Genomic DNA, 11502 nt, shown 5'->3' with positions numbered 1-11502 from the left:
ATTGGCTGTGGCTCTAAGTGTCTCATTATGCGGCTTATTGTTCTTTTGTTGAGGCGGCGGTATAAATATACCCCAGTGGGCCCAGAGGGTGACACATTAGACAGACGCTCTCCTGTGGACAGACCCAGCATCAGATTCAACGCCACAAGCTCTGAGAGAAGTGAGATTGAGGCAGAGTCACAGGGAAACTGCTGCTGTCAGGGAAGCATCTGGAAGTTTGAAATCAGAACTTAAGCGCTCAGCTAAAGCTCGCAGCCTTAAGTGCAGCATTTTTTTGGATCATTTTTTGGGGGTTTTGTGTTGCACTTTGCTCTGCTTCAACATGGATTCCGACGCCGGCTCCACCTGCAGCCGCTCCTCGTCTCCAGACCTGGTGGTAGACGATTGTGCCGGGAGCTTCTTCTCCAACAAGATGTTCCAGACGTACTGCCAGCAGAAGGGGGTGGATGGCGATGACGACCAGACGTTGCACTGCGGCGGGGGCGGTAAGGCCAAGGTCAGATCTGAGCTCAACAAAGACGACGGGCAGGACCTGAGACTCAAAGTCAACAGCCGAGAGAGGAAGAGGATGCACGATCTGAACCAGGCCATGGACGGGCTGAGAGAGGTCATGCCGTACGCCCAGGGCCCCTCCGTCCGCAAGCTGTCCAAGATCTCCACCTTGCTATTAGCCCGAAACTACATCCTCATGCTGTCCAGCTCCCTGGATGAGATGAAGAAGCTGGTGGGCGACGTGTACGGAGGCAGCGCTGCCGTCCAGAGCCGCTCCAGCTCCCACCACGGCATCAGCCCCGCGGCCCCCGCTGCCCACCTCCCGCTGCACCCTCTGGGCCCGTCCCTGCACTCTCTGGTGAGCGCCTCGGCGCTCCAGCATCACTCGGCTTCCTCGGCCGTGGCTCCGCCGCCGCACTCGCCTCCGACGGCCAGCTTCCTGGGTTTTCACGCTCCGGTCCAGGGCCTTCTGAAGGACCCCCTCCACCTGAGCGGCTCCTACAGGCACTTCCCAGGCATGCCGTGTCCCTGCTCACTGTGCCAGCCTTTGCCTGTCACGACCTCCACGCTGCACAGCCTCTCGATGAGCAAGTGAGCAAGGCACTCCTAAAAACTGACCTCTGTTGGATCGATGGAAGATAGTGGACTGCTGAGCCCGAGGCAGGTTCAGACGCTGTATATAGTGTACATATACATCCTCTTACATGCAAACCGCTGCTATTTGTTTTACAAATTGTCTCCCCTGCTTTGTTTATACAGAAATGTTCTAAATGCACTAGGGATTATATGAAAATAGCAAAGATTGTAATTTATCTGATATGTGATGATGAATGAAACTGCAGCCTTCTATTGTGCAGGATTTCTATTTTCCTAAATTAAACTTTTGTTATAATAACTGCTGTTTTGCTTGGTTTATTGTTCTTAATAATTCCTGCTCTCTTTGTTATTGTTTTGGTATTTATGCCATAGACAAATATGCGTTTTGCATATTTGAGTTTAACTTTAAATATCAGACCAGTCCAACTAGTGATTAAATTGAAAGTGTTGTTTTGATGCCAAGAAGGAGCGTGTCCAGCACAGAAAGGGACATTTAGTGTTAGTATGTGTGTTAAAAGGTGTCATTGGTTACTAACCGGCTGTGGAGACCAGCGCTGGGCTGAGGAGGGACAGAAGGGCCAGACAATACGCCGGCACAGAGGCTGAATGTGGCGTCCTCCAGCCAGGGGACCATCCATCTTCACCTCAACAGGGTGTAGGAGATGAAAGGACGACACAGGCGCCAGGACGGCGCGTCACTTTTGTCTGACACAGGCGAGGGACACAGCTATGTCCTTAGAGCTGGGCCAGGGGATTTGTCACTGTCCTGTAAGAACATGGAGATACACACAATGAACAGACATAAAGAAGAGGACAAAATGCAATTGGCCTGAGAAATGTGGCACCATAGACGTTTAAAAAGAAATTTGATTATTTTAAATAAATAAAAATCTAAATCCAAATAATGTCAAAACACATTTATCATCAGATTTTGTTGCGTTTGTGCTGAAACGCAAGCTGGGCTTATAACAATAATTAATCAACTAAAGTGCAGGCCTAACTATTATGCACACTGATTGCCATGAACATAATTTAGTCAAACAACCAAACAATGGCCGGCCTTCACTTAGCAACAAATCAAGCGTGTAAAATACATGCTTATCCTCCCACGGCTGACAGATGAATTGTAGATCAGGGGAGAAATGAAGAGATGTAACTCCTTCCCCCCTCCTCCTCCCCCTGAGAACCCTGAATAGGCTCAAACAATAGCCATGCGTGGGACACAATGGCCGGGGGAGGCCAAGCTCTCGTGCCTGAGACACAGACCCCCTCCATTCAATCTACATTTCATCATGGTAACAAGCGCTGTCGGGCCAAAAGGCCTGACACCCTCTCTCACCACAAAGGCGGTTAGCTCTAATATATGAGGCTATTGACACTGTAAAGAGCCCCTGTCACTACTGGGGGATTGTCAGCTGTGGGATGTCTCAGTGGGGGGAGGCAGCTGCCAGCCAAACCAAGCTATGGAGCTTCTGTTATGGGGACTGGCGTTGCAGCGTCACCTGGTCCCCGGTCCCCTGACACAGAGACCCCGGGTCCTCCCATAAGGCCCCCCTTTATGTGGACACAGGTGGGAATGGGAAGCAGAACACATTGTGGAGATTAGTGGGGACCGGCCTCCTCTTGCACAAGGTAGATAATTAGAGACACTGACTTGTGCAAAGCTGGTGTTTCCTGATCAGCACCAGATGGTGTTAACCCACGGTGTGGCATCAGCAGTCTGGAGCGTGAGTGTGTCTGGGCGTGATGTGTGTGCTGTGTAATGGATATGCTCCTTAAATCATACAATATGGACAGGTCCTCTGTGTGCCATTATGGTCAGCTGCTGCTGTCATCACGCTGCTCTTTAGCACACACTAACCAGCAGTGGCAGCACCGACTTTACACCACAATGTTGTGCACAATTAACTGTGAAATTTGAATGCAGTGAAACAGGAAGGATCGTTTTACTAGACTCTATCAGCTGTGACGCATGGGAGAAAAGCTAGGAGAGTAATCTGAGGGATCAGATATTACACATCTTTATTTACTTCACTTGATTAATATCAAATCATTTGCCTCTTCTGCATGATCCCACTGAGTGTAAATACAATTCACCCGGTGGCCATGTGGACAGATGGGTAAGTTAACTGGTTTAGATACTAATCAATGGAGGAGTACGTGTCCAACTTAGCTCAGCGCCGTCTGCATTGACAGAGTTAATTAGGGGACTGAAAGACCCAATTAAGGGGATTGAGGGGTTGGACAGGGGAGACATATTGCAGAACATACGCACACATTGTGCAGCGTCTGGACGAAGGGGAACTTCAATTAAGAGAGAACACACGACCAGAGGCTTGTTGCCTGTTCCTTTTCATTTTATGCTCAGTAAAGCTTAGTGCCTTTTCACTCCCAATGCTGATGAGGAGATGCACAGCTGCTGGAGGTCAACGCACATATTGCACCGGGGTGCACACATACATTAAAGACATGGACGGAGGGTTTCATATTGGGACAAACTGAGTAGTCTACAAATCACGTCTCAAACAGAGCAGGTCTGATGTGGATTCCACGATCCATGAATTGAATGCATTTGTTTGGGTTCAGTCATGTGTTATGAGCTTAACCTTCCACATTAGAGCTGCCTCTTCTATTGTGACGGTGGGAACTGCATCTAAAATCTTTATTTCTCTTGTTGGTATTTAGTTTTAATCACAACTTTTGCTTTTTTTTACGTTTTTATGTCTTATCGTCAGGTTGTTTTGTTTATTTTCCTCTTTATGTACGCTTGGCTGGTGTCTTGTTTTTTTTTAAAACAATATATGATAAAATGTTGTTCTCATTATTTTGTAACCTTGTTTATACAAGTCCGCCATAAATAAAGTTATAAATTAAAGAGATTTGTAATTGGATAAGATAATGCTAATGTAAAGGTTTGATAAGGAAGAAGGCGTCGAAGGCGCTGCTGTCCAATTTGATCCTCCGCAGCTGCCGTAGACAGCACAACAACGCAGCATTAAACTCACTGTTTACGTTTATAACTACGTCATTATTAGTTGTATAACCTGCTGTCCCCTCTGTGTGTATTAATCTGGCGGTTTAAAATGCCAAATTGATCACTAAACGCCCCACGTGTTCACATTTTAGCGCATCGTGAAAGGAGGTTAGAGTTCAGTAAATACTGATGATGTCATCGTCTGAAGATGGCTGAAGGGTGAGAGTGAACTCGCAAATTAGTTTTAGTTGAAGAACATCATGCAGCAAAGCGCACGGACGTCAAAGTGCTCACATGTTGTGTTCCTCAGAGCGTCGCGGGTCTGAATAGATGACGTGTGTTTGTTTTGTTGCTCTTTTCGCTCCGCATTCTTCGGTTAAGTTCAGGAAGTGCATTTGTTTACCAAAACACCATCAGCTGGGCTAGCGTTAGCTTAGCTTAGCTTTGTTGTTGAACTTAAATTGTGTAGTTACCCTCCCGGTGTTGCGTATATAAGCTTTATTCTGGGGTCTAACACTGTTACTGATATAGTTAACGGAGTCACAACAGCACTGGACGTGTTTCTTCGACATATTTACTCGCGTCGCAACGTCAGCTAACAACAGCTAAGCTCTGTAGCTGGCTAGGTTACGTGTCAGCTAAAGCAGAGAACAGAGCGACAGACAGGCTGTCATTTGTCTGTCAGACTGTTTTCAGTCGCTGCTTTGCGTCATTGCGCGACATTTTACATTGCGGTGCCTGTACACACTGTAGCGCCGTGTGTGTGTGTGTGAGAGTGTGTGTGCTAACATGCAGCCGTCTGACCTTAGTGAAGGCTGGTGGGGCGGCTGGCTGCAGACGAGCTTCCAGGCCGTCAAAGATAAGGTGAGCGGCCCCACACGGAGCCTTTATGCTGTTTAATTAATAACAACATCAATCACTGTGACGCTAATGTGGGCCAGTAGAGCTGAACATAGATATATACAATCATTACTTATTATAAAAGATTACTGTGTAAGATTTCCACCTCTTAATGTTTATGTTGTTATTTTGTTGACTCACATTGAACTCAAGCAGGGCTGCAGTAAACAGAGCCGTGTCCACAGTTACCTTATGTTTGGTTTATTGTGACACGTGTGAGTGTGTGTATTGTATTGTACTTAAACTTAGAGTTTAAACCAGACTGTCCTGTTCTCAAAAGGATATAATGCATGGGTTGATGTGATAATGTTCATGAATAATACAGTAAATGATGCAGTATATACACAGGCTAAGGTCAGCTATGTACACTAACAGACTGTCCTAGCTGAGGACAAGAACAACTATCTGCTGCTGTGCAAGGTGGCACTGTAGCTGTGTGTCAGTGTGAGAGCAAGGAGGAGAGAAGGGTGGGGGGGGTCCGCTGTAGGAAAATAATAATTAGTAACATTAATAAGATTCTTCCCCATCATCATCTCTTTCACATCAGCACACACTTCTGTCCTTTGGCGATGACAGAACTGACTTTGATTCTTTTTGCAGTCAACAGAGGCCTTAGAATTCATAAAGCGAGACCTGACCGAGTTCTCCACCGTTGTCCAGCATGACACCACCTGCTCCATTGTGGCCACAGCAACCGCAGTCAAAAACAAACTGGCGGTAAGTGGAAGCCTTCTCTGGGCTCAGCGGTCTGGTGAGTGAGTGAGTGTGAGTGTGGAGTATGAACCTGCTCTGATGTGCTCCTGTGCTGCCCTGCAGGTGGAAGGCTCCTCAGAGACCACAGAGAAGGTGAAGAAGAGCCTGTCTAGTTTCTTAGGGGTGATTACAGACACACTGGCTCCGCCCCCTGATAAAACCATCGACTGTGACGTCATCACGCTGGTGGCGACGCCGACAGGAACCACAGAGATCTATGACAGCTCCAAGGTGGGTCTGGGTTTGACTGGATTCAGATTCAGATACCTCTTAATGCTGAAGACACATTACTGCTTCAGATGTAAGAAGTGAACAGGAAACTTGTCCAAGTGGATTTGGTTTTACTTAATCTGGTTTAAAACACTCCAGGATTTGGTTTGTTGTTTTGTTGAGAGCAGCTGTGATCACACTGTGTGTGTGTGTGTGTGTGTGTGTGTGTGTGTGTGTGTGTGTGTGTGTGTGTGTGTGTGTGTGTGTGTGTGTGTGTGTGTGTGTGTGTGTGTGTGTGTGTGTGTGTGTGTGTGTGTTTCCCCTGCAGGCGCGCCTCTACAGTCTGCAGGCTGATCCAGCTACGTATTGCAATGAGCCTGACGGTAAAACAGCAAACAGCCTGCAAACACCAAACATGTGTGTGTGTGTACTCTGTGTGGCATGTTTTCATCTGAGATGTTATGTTCAGGTCCTCCAGAGCAGTTTGACAGCTGGCTGTCCACCTTCATGCTGGAAGAGAAGAAAGGAGAGGTGTCAGATCTTCTGGTCAACAGTCCGTCTATACGAGCTCTGTACACTAAAATGGTACAGTGTGTTTATCAGCACTCACTCTTATGGAGGGCAGCAGTTTAGTCTTGAGCTCATTTTCATTCTGCACAGGTGCCAGCGGCCGTGTCTCATTCTGAGTTCTGGCAGAGATATTTCTACAAAGTCTTCCAGTTGGATCAGGTAAACAAACTTTATACTGCTTATACAGTAAGTTTACATTTATTTTGAGCTGCACTCAGATTCCGTATGTAAGTGTCTGTTCATGTAAACACGTTGTCTTGTGTGCCCCCTGCTGGTCACTGAGTGTGCAGCCTGCAGCCTCAGCTCCATGCAGGGAGCCAAACACCAGCATCTGTGCATCACAGCCTGTCAATGAAAGTGATGTTTGTCTGTGTGGTGCAGGAGGAGGCGAGGCGAGTTGCTCTGAAGCAGAGGGCGGAGCAGAGCACTCACACAGAGACGCTGGGCTGGGAGGAGGAAGAGGAGGGTAAGGACAGAGACACGCTCACATTGTTTATTATCATCATGGCTTTGAACGCTGTGGCTAATCCCGTCTTATTGACAGACGACTTCCTGGGCGCCACATCATCATCTCGACTGGACTTCACGCCCCCGTTGGACACTAGCTCCACCCAGCTGGGCGGCTCCACGGCTCCGACTCTGCTGAGCCCCCCGCTCTCTCCCAGCGACACCGCCTTGTCCGTCAGCAGTGACAGTGTCAGCCTGCCGACACAGGTGGAAGTGCTTCCTGCGCCTGGCGTCACGGCGCTCGCCAAGAGCCTGACGGAGGTCGACATCCGAGACGCAGACAAGACGCAAGAAGAGCAGAAAGAGTGCGGAAAGATCCACTCGCCTCCTAAGGCTCAGGTAGAAGCTGCGGCCCAGCAGGAGGTCCCTGCTGAAGAGCCGTCCACGCGGGCCGGAGCCCCCGCCGCCAAAGCAGACACGGCCAAAGAGGAGGGGCCACAGGACCTGCGTGTGTTCGAGCTGAACTCTGACAGCGGGAAGTCCACGCCCTCTAACAATGGAAAGAAAGGTACAATGCATTGTGGGTAACAGCAAGGATGTTCATGTTCCACTTTGGGTATTTTGAGGTTCCCTAATGAATCTTTTCAAGCTGCAGCAGACTCCAGGTGGCTGGATGATTAGAATAACCTTGTCTCTGTGTCCCTGCAGGGTCCAGCACGGATGTGAGCGAGGACTGGGAGAAGGATTTTGACCTGGACATGACAGAAGAAGAAGTCCAAATGGCGCTTTCTAAGATAGACGCTTCTGGAGAGGTTAGCCTGCGTTTCTACATCAAACCTCAAATCTAATCTAATGTTATAACTGGGGGTCATGTCACTAAAGCCGTCTTCCTGTCTCTCAGCAGCTGGACGAAGACTGGGAGAACTGGGACTGAGAGGCAGCGCAGCATCAACTCTTGTCTCTGGTTGTGGGGCAGGTGAACCGTGCTTGATGTGTTTTAACTCTTTGTCCATGCTGTCACCATGTCACGAACGTCAGTAGCGGATTGTCAGACGGGCTTTGGACCATATTGGGGGAAACCCGTTGAAAAAGAGCAACGCGGTAGAGACCAAGGCAATAAGAAGTAAACTGCTCCGCCAGCCCATTTAGTGCATAAGGCCGCTAGTGAGGTAGCGACTCAGGCGCGGGCCGTTTCCCTGAGCGCCGTCTGACTTAGAGAGTAAGCCACACTAGTAACAGTCAGAGGTTGTACTCGCTCTGACCCAAAGCTTAGGGACCCCCCAGCCACTCTGTCACAATGGGAACGGTTTCACCCGAGACAGCGGAGGAGTTCATTTCTGGTTTTTGTTCTGCATTCTTACGCGTCGCTACCAAACAGCTGTAAACTGAAACGCTGCGCTGCTCGTCACTGCAGGAAGACGAGATAATTGGTCAGTGATCATGATTAGTTGATTGATTAGATTCTCCTCTGCCTCCGCCCCCCCCCCCCACCTCTCTATTATAGGATCTTTTTCATTTCTTATGCAAGATGCAAGTGAATCTTGAAAATGGAACAAATATTTTGTGTGTTTTCATTGTGGATTCGCTCCCAGCAGTACATGTTTGGCCTTGGAACACACAGCGCTGTGAGGATCCAAATGTTGTCTGTGTTTCTGTCACAGCCGGCTGATGTTCACCACTTCTTTCCCCTCCTTTGTCTTAATTTTGTTGATCAGGTGATTGATTGAAGCGTATGGATTCATCATCTTAAAGACTCGTTGTCTGTTATCTTATTTGGGGATGAGAGGAGGCGTGTTTTCAGTATCATGTTTGATTTAATAAAGAACACCAGGGCTGCGTCTCTTTGTTGCTTGCTGGCGTAGAAGAAGAAGAAGAAGAACCTTCCTGTTGGCTGTTAGCTCAGCCAGCAGCGTGCCAAGTAGAGCGAGCAGCGACACCAGCGGGCCTCTGTAACTCTCCTTAACCGTTCAAATAAGCATAGAGCTGTAATATTTATACTAAACTCAATGATTATAGTGTTATGTGCTTTGATTGCATGTCTGTGCAATAACATTATGCAAACATTGTGCAGATGGTTGCTGTTCAGTCGTTTGTTTATTTTGGTACATTGGTTCTACTTTGGGTCTTTGTGTTATGACAAAGTGTTGCATGTCTATAATTCAAACTCTCCACTCTGGACTAATCACAAAGCTGTTCACTTCACTTCTTTGTTTCTTTTTTTTTTTAAGTATTTCCCTTTTTTTCCGATGATCGTTGTCATTAAAGGATTCATGGTTAAAGGCTTTAGAGTTTTCCATTATGAAGGAACGCTGCACTGCTCTGAGTTTGGTTGCAGTGCAGTGGAACAACACTCAAACCAAACCTTCATGCTCAAACCGCAACTCAATACCGTGTTTTAAGTTACCGTGGAAACAATAACAAGCCTGCCGCATTAGGCCTCTGTGGTATAAAGATGATATAAGGTTAGATAAAGTCAAGAAAGTCCATGTGGAGATTAGATCTGTTTGATAGAGTGGATTGTCTCCAGGGGGGGGGGGGGTCCCTGTGGGTCCTCTAGCTGGGGAGTTCCCACTGAAGCACAATACCATGAACATGACAGTCACTCTGAAAATAAGCTGGCATTTAGCATGAAGCACATTTAGAGCTCACAGGAGGGGAAACCTGGGGGAATCTGCAGCTGCGCCCTGAAGTTCATTTACATGACATTCTGCCACTAATGACTCAGCATTCAGAGCCGGATGGTATCTTTTGACTGATAGGTGGCATCTCTGTGGTTACCACTGGATTATTTGTAAAACAAACACATTTTCCTCAACGGCACATTGCCACAATGTAAAGATACATCTGTGAGTAAAGGTCCTTCTAAAAAGAGTTAAATTTAAGACAAATGGATGAAAAGGGAAGGATTAGATAAATTAGATTAGGGAATTAAAGGTAACTAATAACTCCAGGTGGCAGATAAATGTAGAGTAACTAAGTACATTTCCCCTTGAAGTAGAACAAAATACTTTGAATTTGTATTTATGTGCATGTGTATGTACACTATTTAGAGAAACTAAGAAACTTCCCTCAGTAAATAACTGCATCTATATAAAGATTCACCAGGGGGCGCTGTTGCTCCAGTCTGACTCACAGCTGCCACTCCTTTTCTCTCGGCTGCAGCATCCATGTCTGACATGGTGAGCCTGTACGTCACGTTCACGTTCTCCTTCATAACATTCATCCGTTCATCAGCTTCACTTCACACACACACTCTCTCTCTCTCACACACACACACACACACGTACACACACAGCGCTACACTCAGACCCCGCAGGCGTTTGCTCAGATATTGACGTTGCCTTTGTGGTGGCATCGAATGTAGGTCACAGTGGAGAGACACCTGTACCTCTGCAACATGGATGCGCACACACACACGCACACAGACTCACACGCACACAGACTCTCACACACACACACACACACACACACACACACACACACACACACACACACACACACAGTTGTGTTGCAGGGTTTGGATGGTGACACTCTTCCCTGCTTGTTCACTTCTCTATAAGCGTGTTGATGAATCGACTAAAGGCCAGTGAGGCGTTCGTTGGAGCACAAATCCACTTTTCCAGGGCGACGAACCCTTTGACTTTCCAGATGTTTCCTCACAGACGCTCACATGGACACAAGTAATCCGACTGGTCTTTGCTGTGTTTACCTGCTAATTCACTGAATAACATTACGGCTCTCTTGTTGTGAACCCCCCCTGTGCCCCTGTCCCCCGTCCCCCCGTCCCCCCTCTGGCTGGTGTGGTAATGGCTTCTACACATGCTGCACTAAGCGGACCCCTGAATAACAGCAGCAGCCGTATACATTACATTCTTTCTCCTGCTATTCCCACTCGGAGGCCTTAGTCAGCAGAAAGGCTGTAAAGGAATTTCCTGTTGGAGCGTTGCTCCCCGGCCTGGCACCGCGTGGGCTTTACATTACAGCCGGCCCTCGCCAGTGTCATGTACACATGGTGAGACCACACCGGGGGGGTGGGGGGGTCGGTACCAATCAGACGGGGGACAGAAATACTCCCCTCCTGCTCCTGAGGACCTTTGTGCCGTTTCCCCTCGTACTCCATCCTTGACCGGACGCTTCCTGCTTCTTTTTCCGTCTCTCTCTCTCTCTCTCTCTCTCTCTCTCTCTCTCTCTCTCTCTCTCCCTCTCTCTCTCTCTACTGTCACGTAAGCAAGCTGCAGCTCACAATCACACACACTCTTAGATTCAAACACACACACACACACACACACTGAAGGAGAGTCAGGATGAGGTCATTGTCTTGAGTATTATCCTCGACACCCTAAAGGGAGAAACCCTGTAACCCCTCTGCCTTTCAATAAGCACAAAAGGCTCCGTTTGGGGGAGGAGGCAGCTCCTATGGAATGTGTTACCACGGTTTCTATAATGACTGGCCTCCAAATTCACACACACACACACACATACACACACACACACACACACACACACACACACACACACACACACACAGTTAGGTGTAGTGTGTCTCTGATTGGAGCTGG

General features: G+C 47.8%; 2 protein-coding genes across 3 annotated transcripts; both read left to right on the top strand.

Annotated features, from left to right (window-relative positions):
• Positions 1–322: 322 nt before the first annotated feature.
• Positions 323–1105, top strand: olig4 (oligodendrocyte transcription factor 4). Its single transcript, XM_076140277.1, has one exon. The coding sequence runs from the start codon at positions 323–325 to the stop codon at positions 1085–1087; it is 765 nt and encodes a 254-aa protein (XP_075996392.1). The 3' UTR covers positions 1088–1105.
• Positions 1106–4089: 2984 nt separating this feature from the next.
• Positions 4090–9223, top strand: bsdc1 (BSD domain containing 1). Of its 2 annotated transcripts, none has more exons than XM_076140276.1 (11): positions 4090–4282; positions 4873–4927; positions 5564–5680; positions 5780–5947; positions 6255–6309; positions 6396–6511; positions 6587–6655; positions 6878–6962; positions 7041–7511; positions 7652–7755; positions 7848–9223. In XM_076140276.1, exons 1-11 carry the CDS (start codon positions 4272–4274, stop codon positions 7875–7877), a joined length of 1281 nt encoding a protein of 426 aa, XP_075996391.1. In that variant the 5' UTR covers positions 4090–4271; the 3' UTR covers positions 7878–9223. The 2 variants fall into 2 exon arrangements, with proteins under 2 accessions (XP_075996391.1, XP_075996390.1); XM_076140275.1 differs by having other exon boundaries at positions 4092–4282; positions 7845–9223.
• Positions 9224–11502: the final 2279 nt, after the last annotated feature.

This window comes from Genypterus blacodes, unplaced genomic scaffold, assembly GCF_046128005.1.
Source record: "Genypterus blacodes isolate CSIRO-AG114 ecotype Tasmania unplaced genomic scaffold, CSIRO-AGI_Gbla_v1 ptg000543l_1, whole genome shotgun sequence".
In the NCBI taxonomy this organism is placed as follows: domain Eukaryota; kingdom Metazoa; phylum Chordata; class Actinopteri; order Ophidiiformes; family Ophidiidae; genus Genypterus; species Genypterus blacodes.
The sequence above is the reverse complement of the archived record's forward strand: the minus strand, read 5'-3'. Positions and strand labels throughout refer to the sequence as shown.

Coding starts and splice junctions, on each gene's coding strand:
- olig4 (XM_076140277.1), top strand. CDS start 323: ATGGATTCCGACGCCGGCTCCACCTGCAGCCGCTCCTCGTCTCCAGAC.
- bsdc1 (XM_076140275.1), top strand. Junction 4,928..5,563: donor TCCAGGCCGTCAAAGATAAG/GTGAGCGGCCCC, acceptor TTCTTTTTGCAG/TCAACAGAGGCCTTAGAATT. Junction 6,656..6,877: donor AAGTCTTCCAGTTGGATCAG/GTAAACAAACTT, acceptor TGTGTGGTGCAG/GAGGAGGCGAGGCGAGTTGC.